This window comes from Gorilla gorilla, chromosome 9, assembly GCF_029281585.2.
Source record: "Gorilla gorilla gorilla isolate KB3781 chromosome 9, NHGRI_mGorGor1-v2.1_pri, whole genome shotgun sequence".
Taxonomy (NCBI): domain Eukaryota; kingdom Metazoa; phylum Chordata; class Mammalia; order Primates; family Hominidae; genus Gorilla; species Gorilla gorilla.
This window is the reverse complement of record NC_073233.2, coordinates 83310450-83320053: the sequence shown is the minus strand read 5'-3', so window position 1 is coordinate 83320053 and position 9604 is coordinate 83310450. Positions and strand designations below refer to the sequence as shown.

Sequence of the window (9604 nt, the reverse complement as noted above, 5' to 3'; positions counted from 1 at the left end):
AAATTAAATTATGTCTATAAAAGCAACTGGCACACACAGTGTCCTCCCTTCCTCTTGAGTAAAAGCAACATAGGGAAACACCCATGTAGCTTGTACTGTGTACTAGCACTTTTCATACAGCCCATGTAATAGTCATGAAGCCACAGCCCTGTGAGGTAGGGATTATGATCCCATTTCAGATGAGATAACTGAGGCCAGGGCGGGCAGGTGAGAGGAGTGACTTGCCCCGGCCACACCGTGAGCCAGTGGCAGGGACTGGGTTAGAATCCCCATTTGTCCCTGGAGTTCTTTCCACTTTCTGACGGTGCTACCTGGAGAACACCAAGAGAACTCACTAGAGAGAGGGCCAGCTTCCCTCAGCCTGGGCTCTAACCTTTCACCCTCTCAGAATTCGCCCATCCTTCTCAGCTGGAAGGTTACCCTCAGGGACGCCCTCCCTGACTCCCCTCCACCCGGGTCCAGCGCCCCTTCTATGAACTCCCCTAACACCCGGTGCCTCCCCATGGCACCCCCGCCAGGCTGGGAGCTCCAGGCACACCGTAACTATGGTTGTCTTGCTCACTGCCTGGCACAGAAAGGGCTCCCAATAAATACTTGTCGAATTCGTTTGCGCGAAAGCTGTGTGTATGATGACGCTGTCAGGGGAGTGCTCAGGGCGTGGTCAGTGTCCAGCACCTACCGGAGATCGGCAGGAGACAGGCTGGATTGAGCAGAGGGCGGTGGAGTTATTGTACCCTCTCTCCCCTGCACATGCACACACTGGGTCTCTGTGGCGCAGCCTGAGTCCCTTGACCCAGGGCTTCAGCTCCTGTCACGGGACCCTCCTTACACAGATATATTTCCAGGTTCCAGTAACTTCCCTCCTCTCCCGCTACAGACCCCGGGGCGGCCAAGGCGCCCTGCTGTTAGTATCCTGGGGCACAGCCCTACTCCTACTGGAGTCCGTAACGCCTACTCCGCTGTTGAAAATAGCTCCTTTATTAGACCCTCCTCCGATTACCCTATTCGAGAACGTGCCATCTGTCACCTGCAGATATCGATAGGAAAACGCTTAGCAAGTTTGAAGAACCGAAAAGGGCACTGTGTCTGAGTGGGTAGGCAGGGCAGAATGTCGCGCTGGTAAGGCGGGGCTGGGGCACTGTAGCCATAAGGAACCTGGATGGTGAACGGAGGGGAGAGTCGCTGAACAAATGGTCAAGGGAGGAAATAAACGGATGAGGGCTGTCGCCTCTCCCGGGCGCAGCCAGGTGGCTTCCCCGACGCTGTTTGTGTTCTCTCCCCGGCAGGATGCGGCAAGGCCATAGGCCGGAGGAGTCGGAGCCGGGCTGCGAGGCGCCGTGCGCGGGTCCGTGCCACGCGCAGCGCGTGCTGCAGACCCTGAACGCCTACCGGCGGAGCGGCACCCTCACCGACGTGGTGCTGCGCGCCGGCGGGCGCGACTTTCCATGCCACCGCGCGGCGCTCAGCGCGGGCAGCGCCTACTTCCGCAGCTTGTTCGCGGCCGGGCGGCCCGAGCGCGGCCCGGCCGTGGTGCCAGTGGTGCCGGTGGCTCCCGAGGCGCCAGGCACTAGCCCGGCCGGGACGGCGGCGGCGCTGGCCGTGGTGCTCGACTACGTGTACGGAGCGGGAGTGCGGCTGCGCGCGGAAGACGAGGCGGCGGCCGTGCTGGCGCTGGCGGAGCGGCTGGGCGTGGCGGGCCTGCGCGAGGCCTGCGTGCGCTTCCTCGAGGGCCGCCTGCGCGCCGCCAACAGCCTAGCGCTGCGCCGCGTGGCCGCCGCCTTCTCACTGGCCCCGCTGGCCGAGCGCTGCGGCCGCGTTCTGCGCCAGGCCTTCGCCGAGGTGGCGCGCCACGCCGACTTCCTGGAGCTGGCGCCTGACGAGGTGGCGGCGCTGCTGGCGGACCCCGCGCTGGGCGTGGCGCGCGAGGAGGCCGTGTTTGAAGCGGCCATGCGCTGGGTGCGCCACGACGCGCCGGCCCGCCGCGGGCAGCTGCGACGCCTGCTGGAGCACGTGCGCCTCCCGCTACTGGCGCCCGCCTACTTCCTGGAGAAGGTGGAGGCGGACGAGCTGCTGCAGGCCTGCGGCGAGTGCCGCCCGCTGCTGCTCGAGGCTCGCGCCTGCTTCATCCTGGGCCGCGAGGCCGGTGCGCTGCGGACCCGGCCGCGGAGGTAGGGCCGCCATCCCCTAGCCTCCCGCCCTCCGTTCTTCCCGCCTGCTTCCACCACTCATTCATTCTTTCATCATCTTTTAGTACTGCCTCTTGATGATATTCAGTCATTCGTTCAACATTTTAGAGGCTCGGTGCCCATAATTCTGCCCTTGAAGAGTTAACAAGCCAGTGAGGGAGATGCAGAGACCCCACAGCTGCGCACACTCTCTTTGGCCCATGCAACCGTAATTCCGAGTACTTACTACTCTACGCAAGTTCTGTGTAGGGTGCCGGGATGCGGAAGTGATTTGAAAACACTCTTTGCCCTCTGGGAGCTCGCAGTCTAATGAGGGATAGAAATAGGCAGGGGCATGGGGAAGTAGTGAAAGCAGCCTGCCCCACCTTTGGAAAGCCAGACTGGGAGGCTCTGGGCAGAGTAGCCCTTAATCATGCCCCCAGAGACGACACTATCTCTAACACTAAGCACAGGGCCTGGGACAGATATCCTCAAATATGTGCCAAAGGAATTAGAAAACCAGTGGCTAAAGGGTATGGAAATTCTGGTGGGGTCAGATGGTGGGGTCAATGAGAGGGAAGAATGATTTGCTGAAAGGGTGAGTTATCTGGCTTAATGGAATTAGGGATGAGGGGATGTCATAGGAGGAGGGAGGCAGCAGAATCAGCGGTTGGAGGTGAGAAAAGGGTGTTGAAGATGAGTTAGCGACAGACAAACCTGGGCTTGAATTCCAGCTCTGACGCTTAATGGCTTTGGGCACGCCATGGTATGTGAGCCTCAGTTTCCTCCCCTGAGAAAGGGGTAATAATCCCTACTAATAGAACTGCCATACGGATTAAACGAGGTGATTTTTCTAGGTGAGGGCAAGGGCTCTGTAAAGATTTTTTTTTTTTCTGTAGTTTAGAGGTCAGCAGAATGCGGTAAGCATTAGCGATTCTCTTCCCAGTACCCACAGGCAAAGTTGGAAGTGGCAGAGTCTAGCGGGATTGGGGCCGGGGGATCGGGTGGGCGGGGGTGATGGCAGAAACGCATGAAAGGGCAGCGGGACCGTGCAGTGTGGTCGAGAGGGTAAGAGAGGGCCGAACTTGGGTGCGGCCCAACAGGCACTGGGCTTATCCGCACGCCAGATTCATGGACCTAGCTGAAGTGATCGTGGTCATCGGCGGTTGCGACCGCAAAGGTCTCCTGAAGCTGCCCTTCGCCGATGCCTACCATCCAGAGAGCCAGCGGTGGACCCCACTGCCCAGCCTACCCGGCTACACTCGCTCAGAATTCGCAGCCTGTGCTCTCCGCAATGACGTCTACGTCTCCGGTGAGGGCGGAGCCGCAACGGGAGCTCACACGGGATTGACTAGTAGCCTCCGCACTCCACCCCCTTTGCTTTTCCCTCCAATCGGGAGAGAGGGGCGGGATGTTTTCTGATAACCTACAGTTATTGGCTGAAGTGAGCAGAGCTAACTACGCGTGTGACCCGCCCTTTATTCAGGAATGTTAACTTCAATTCATATGATTACTTTTTGTTCTGAACCGGCTTCCTAAGGAAGTCAATTCGTATTAGTATTAATAATCACTTCAACTAGCCTACTATGTGCCGAACATTATGCTAAGAAGCTTACATTCGTTATCATTAAATCCCCCTACAATGCTGTTTTACAGATAAGAAAGGCTCGGAGAGGCTCAGAATTTCCCCCATTGTCCCAAAAATGGCAAAGCTAGGAGGAACACACATCTGTTTGATACCAACAAACTGTGTCCTCCCTAAGGCTCAAGCCCTAAAGACTCAGAGAAGCATAAAACACAGTCCTTGCTCCCCTGGAGTGTCCTGGAGAGGAGAGAGACTTCACTTTTACTGCCAGGCAGAATGTGATCAGAATTCTCAGAGTCCCCAGATGATCTGGAATGCCACTCAGGGAATCTAGCCAGGGTTCATAGAAGAGATGACTTTTCAGCTGGACCTTGAAAGTTGGAGGGAACAGTATGGGCAAAGGCACAAGGGCAGGGACATGCAGAAAGGAACCCTGGGGACTCAGGGCTCTGAAGTGCAGGTTGAGTATCACAGGTATGGCAGGAGTCAGATCAGGGAGGCTTTGAGTCTGGGGCTAGGTGGATTGACCTTAATGTTGTAAGGAACTATGGGTGCCTGCAAAGAGTAAGGAGCAGGAGAATAAGCCAGGGAGGCCTCACAGACCATCCAGGCCACAGATTACCACTGGACAATTTATCCAAGGCCATTGATGGCTCTGAGCAACATGTGGGGCCTTTGTTGGGTGCCACTAGGAATAAACAAAGATGGGGCTACCAAACAGATGTGGCTCTGGTCACAGGCTCAGGCTGAAGGGAGCAGTTAGGGTTGTCCCCAGGGAGGTTCCCATTGAGAGGTGAATCCCTGGCCAAGATCCCCAGGGTGGCCAGACATGGGAAGGGAGAGTCCACATCCTGTATCCCCAGTACCTGGCCCCATAGGGCATGCCATGTCCTCCAGCAGCACCAGTGCTGGGCCTGGAGCCAGAAGCTCTGGTTCTGGCTCTGACAAAAGGCCATGTAGTCTTCAGCAGGTCATTGTTGGTCTCTAAGTCTCATCTGAGTTTCTTATATGTAAACTGGGTGTAATATTCCCAACACCTCATGGAGGGGTGAGATCAGAAATGAAATTGTGCAGGTGAAGGCAGAACGGAGGGAGGGTTATTGGGTCACCCTCTACCTCTCCTGGCTCCCAGTGCAGCTGGCTCTGCTTTTCCTGGATCCCCAGTACATTCCAGATGCTTGCCTTAGGTACCCTTTGTACTCTTACCTTTAGTACAGTGGCCCCCTCTTTGCTTTCCTGAGCACAGAGCCTGGCACAACACCACCACCACCACAAGGCGCCCAGTGAAAACCAGCCCCTTCTTCCTGAATGTGTCAGGCTTCTCCCCTCGAGGGTCGTTAACTCAGACATTCCCACCACTTATTCAGAGCACATTGGGTCACAGGTCCAGAGTCTTACACCAGCTCAAGAAGTCCTCCTGCTGCCTTCCCTTAACCCTTCCTTTGGATCTGGGGGCCCCAGTTTCTAGCTCTTTGGGGGTGCTTGGGACAGCAAGAGAGCCGGTGGGCAACAGCTGCTTCTCTCTCCCTAGGAGGCCATATCAACAGTCACGATGTGTGGATGTTTAGCTCCCATCTGCACACCTGGATCAAGGTAGCCTCTCTGCACAAGGGCAGGTGGAGGCACAAGATGGCAGTTGTGCAGGGGCAGGTAGGCACGAGCTGCAGCGGCTGCCCTGGGACACAAGGTACAGATCTGTGGATGTGCTGGAGGGAGGTTCTCTAAAACCCTCTCTTTGTAAGAAGGGGTCTGAAGCCCCCCAAAAAAGAAAGAGACTTGTCCAAGGTCACATCATAATGGCTGATGCTAATAATAATAGCAATTACTGTAATAGTAACAGCCTGATGGTCAAGGGTATGGGCTCTGGGGTCATACAGTCTAGGTTTGAATCTTGACTGTGCCACTCAAGAATAAAAGAATCTGTCGGCTGGGCGCAGTGGCTGTAATCCCAGCACTTTGGGAGGCCAAGGCGGGCGGATCACGAGGTCAGGGGATCCAGACCATCCTGGCTAACACGGTGAAACCCCATCTCTACTAAAAATACAAAAAATTAGCTCGGCGTGGTGGCGGATGCCTGTAGTCCCAGCTACTCAGGAGGCTGAGGCAGGAGAATGGCATGAACCTGGGAGGCGGAGCTTGCAGTGAGCCGAGATTGCACCACTACACTCCAGCCTGGGCAACAGAGCGAGACTTTGTCTCAAAAAAAAAAAAAAAAAAAAAAATCAATTATCTTTGTAAGCTACATCCCGAATTCAGAAACAAAGATGCTTCTTAGAATCAATTAAGTGGGGTGGTAAAGTCTCAATACTAGCTATTATTATTAAGCATCAGCTTGGTGCCAGGTATTTTACAGCTGTAACCATGCAGGTTAAGGTCTCATCCCCGCTAAATGAGAGGAAACCGGCTCAGGGAGGTACAGCAACTGGGTGGAGGCTGTCCAGATGGTGGCAGCACTGGGCTCGGGGGTCAGTTTGGTCCTGAAGCTGGGTTGGGGATAGGGATAGTTTCCAGCTCAAAGACTGTAAGACTGAAGCGATGAGGCCGAGGGCCCTAAGGCCCTGGCACCCGGCTCCCCGGCCCATGTCTTCACTTGCAGCTGTTCGCGGTGGGTGGCTTCGACGGCCTGAGGCGCCTGCACAGCGTGGAGCGCTACGACCCCTTCTCCAACACCTGGGCGGCCGCCGCGCCCCTCCCGGAGGCCGTGAGCTCGGCGGCGGTGGCGTCCTGCGCAGGCAAGCTCTTCGTGATTGGGGGCGCCAGGCAGGGCGGCGTCAACACGGACAAGGTGGGCGTGGGCCTCAGTGGCGAGAGGGCGTTGAAGGCTGGGGTGCCCACTGTGTGCCAGGCGCAGAATTGGGCGTTTCCATGCCCTTGTCCATTTATTCACTTAATCCCATCAACAGCCCAGAACAGTCACCTCCATGTTTCAGGGAAGGAAATGAGCAGAAAAATGACCCCAAGGTCACACAGTGGGTCAGCAGCACACTGGGACTCAAATGTTTGGGCTGGTGCCATGTAAGTTTCATACATTTTAAAAACTGAGGGCAAGATAGTTAAAATGCTTTTGTTCCATTCCAAAAACAATACACTTACTACTGAAAATTCAGAAAACACAGAAAAATAGAAAAAAAAACCCATAATCCCACCGTCTAGGCAGAGCTGCTATTCATATTTTGGTGTGTTGCCTTACAGGCTTCCACTGAATTGATTTTTGTTTTTCTTACAGTTTTGTTTTGTTAGAATTTTGCATTCTGCATTTTATTCTAATTTAGGTATGAGCATTTTCCACGTGATTAGCAACTTTACAGCCATCATTTCAATGTCTGTACTATTCCACATGGTGGATGAACTAGAGTCTACTCATCTTTTATTGTTGGACATTTAGGCTTTTTGCAAATAAAAATATTTATCATAGCAGTTCCTTCCCTCCCCTGATGGCCTCATAAGCCTGTGGTCCTAGGACTTGACTCTTTCCCAAATTAGGGTGCCCACGCTTCCTTATTCCCTGACCACATTCTTCCAGCAAACCCTCCTGGAGCTGAGTGATGGGCACTCATGGTGGGAGGCCCCATTTAACACCATCCATGCAGCACTGATTTGTTATAGGCTGCTGTGGGGGGAGGGGGGTCTCCAAGGAAACAGTTGAGGAAACAGTGAGGTGAGCAGGCAGCTAAATACAGAAACTGTTAAGGGCATCAGAAACACCCATGAGCATGTGGACAGCTGTAGAAATAGGGCTGCAAGACACCTCAGCTGGAATCTTATGACCTGAGAGCACCAGGAAAAGAGAAGGGAGTTGACAGTGTATGCAGCTAGGAACACATCCCTGTCGGGGGTCTGCTCTGAGGACCCTCTATAACCCTAAAGCAGACAGTACCTCTCCCAGCTCAGTATGATATGCTCTATGATTAATCTAACATGAGGCAACTGCGTTCTCCATCAAAGGAGAGACTGCTCCTGTGTGTGTGTGTTGGGGGGTGAGGGGAGGGGGGAACACCAGGGAGACCTTTAAGGATGGGGTGGCATTTGAGCAGGACCTTGAAAGATGAGGAGGCTTTTGACAAAGGGAGTCCAGAGGCAGAGGACAGAACATAGAACTAGATGAAGAGCCCTTGAGGGCAGGGAAGGTGGATCTCCCCCTCCCTCCCAGATGCTGGCTCAGGCCTGGTGGACACTGGCAAATGTCATTTTGAATGAGTGCCCCCGGGGGAGAGGTGGCAGCATGTGGGCGGTGGGGCATTTGTTGGGGGGGGGGGGCGGTGAGTCTTCACCACCACTGCTCCTCTTGCCCCTCAGGTGCAGTGCTTTGACCCCAAGGAGGACCGGTGGAGCCTGCGGTCACCAGCACCCTTCTCACAGCGGTGTCTCGAGGCCGTCTCCCTTGAGGACACCATCTATGTCATGGGGGGTCTCATGAGCAAAATCTTCACCTATGATCCAGGCACAGATGTGTGGGGGGAGGCAGCTGTCCTCCCCAGCCCTGTGGTAAGTGGAGGCTGCAAGGCAGGAGAGCGGAACCCACTTCTAAGGCTTTGGATCTTGGAGCTTGTGAATCTTGTGTGACTCCATCCTAGGTGGTTTTATTATACATCACTCTCTAGCTCGTCCTCACAGTGATAGTGAACCACGCATTTCACAGATGAGGAGACTGGCCTTAAGAGAGGTTCAGCACCTGGCCCAGGCCAACAACTAGGCCCTGTTAAGGCAGAGCCTAGAACCCTGCAGTCCCAAGTGCTATAGCTTTGAGTGGGGATTTGGTCCAAATGACCCTGTGGTCTCTCCTGCCCCGAAGGCCACTGCTAGTAACCAATCATGAGGTAAGATGTGGGGAAGGGAGTTGCTAAGGTCTGCTCTAGTGATATCAGAGCAGGGAGGCCCAAGTCCTGGAAGCTCTGGCCCCTGCAATTCCCTGCCTCCCCTACCTTCTTCTCCATCCCCTGAAACTCCAGAGACTACACAGATATGGTTGGACTGGAAGTCTCTGCCAGTTCTGACCTTTGGTGACCTTAGAGGTGAGATTTCTGGCTTGAGTCTGAGATTCTAAGATGGCGGCAGTCGAGATTATTGTTATTGGTGTGCTTACCACATTCCAGGCTCTATGTAAAATGCTTTATATGCTTAACTTCCATTAACTGTTAAGGGAACCCTGTGAAGAAGGCACTTTAGTTCTTCTCCCTTTGCCAATGAGGAAACTGAGGTCCAGAGAGGTTAAGTGACTTGCCTAAGGCCATTCACTGAATAAGGGTCAAGCTAGAGCTGGAACTCAGGTCCATCCAGTTTCCTGCCTCTCTACAGTCCAGATTGCCTGTTCACAGTCTGTGGGTCAAGGTTCTATTATCTGGCCTGGCCAGGCAGGGACAGAGGAAGCCCCAGGCTGGACCTGATAGTTGTCTTTCTGTTTGTCCACCCAGGAAAGCTGTGGAGTCACTGTGTGTGACGGGAAGGTCCACATCCTTGGCGGGTGGGATGATCGCGGAGAAAGCACGGATAAGGTCTTCACCTTTGACCCCAGCAGTGGGCAGGTGGAGGCCCAGCCATCCCTGCAGCGCTGCACCAGCTCCCACGGCTGTGTCACCATCATCCAGAGCTTGGGCAGGTGATTCAGATTTGGACAGCCTGAGCCAGGAGGCGGAGAGGCAGGCAGAGCTCAGGTGCACACTCTGCTCCCTCATGGCACCTCCACGCAAACAGCCCTTAACTTAATGGTCCCTTTTCTTGTATAAATAAAACCTTGTTGGGTCTGTGTTCCAGCTGCAGTCTGCCCTGCCTGGAGATGGAATGTCTAATATTTGCTCCCTGTGTTTGTTTACTCTTGATGAAGCACTTTTATACCATTGCAGTCTGTTTGGGCTAC

General features: G+C 54.6%; 1 protein-coding gene across 1 annotated transcript; it reads left to right on the top strand.

Moving 5' to 3' along the window:
• Nucleotides 1-636: 636 nt before the first annotated feature.
• KLHL35 (kelch like family member 35) lies at nucleotides 637-9536 on the top strand. The gene is made up of 6 exons (XM_004051825.5): nucleotides 637-2168; nucleotides 3293-3477; nucleotides 5282-5400; nucleotides 6347-6535; nucleotides 8047-8235; nucleotides 9162-9536. The coding sequence occupies exons 1-6, from the start codon at nucleotides 1288-1290 to the stop codon at nucleotides 9348-9350; spliced, it is 1752 nt and encodes a 583-aa protein (XP_004051873.1). The 5' UTR covers nucleotides 637-1287; the 3' UTR covers nucleotides 9351-9536.
• Nucleotides 9537-9604: the final 68 nt, after the last annotated feature.

Coding starts and splice junctions, on each gene's coding strand:
- KLHL35 (XM_004051825.5), top strand. CDS start 1,288: ATGCGGCAAGGCCATAGGCCGGAGGAGTCGGAGCCGGGCTGCGAGGCG. Junction 5,401..6,346: donor TGGCAGTTGTGCAGGGGCAG/GTAGGCACGAGC, acceptor CTTCACTTGCAG/CTGTTCGCGGTGGGTGGCTT. Junction 6,536..8,046: donor GCGGCGTCAACACGGACAAG/GTGGGCGTGGGC, acceptor CTTGCCCCTCAG/GTGCAGTGCTTTGACCCCAA.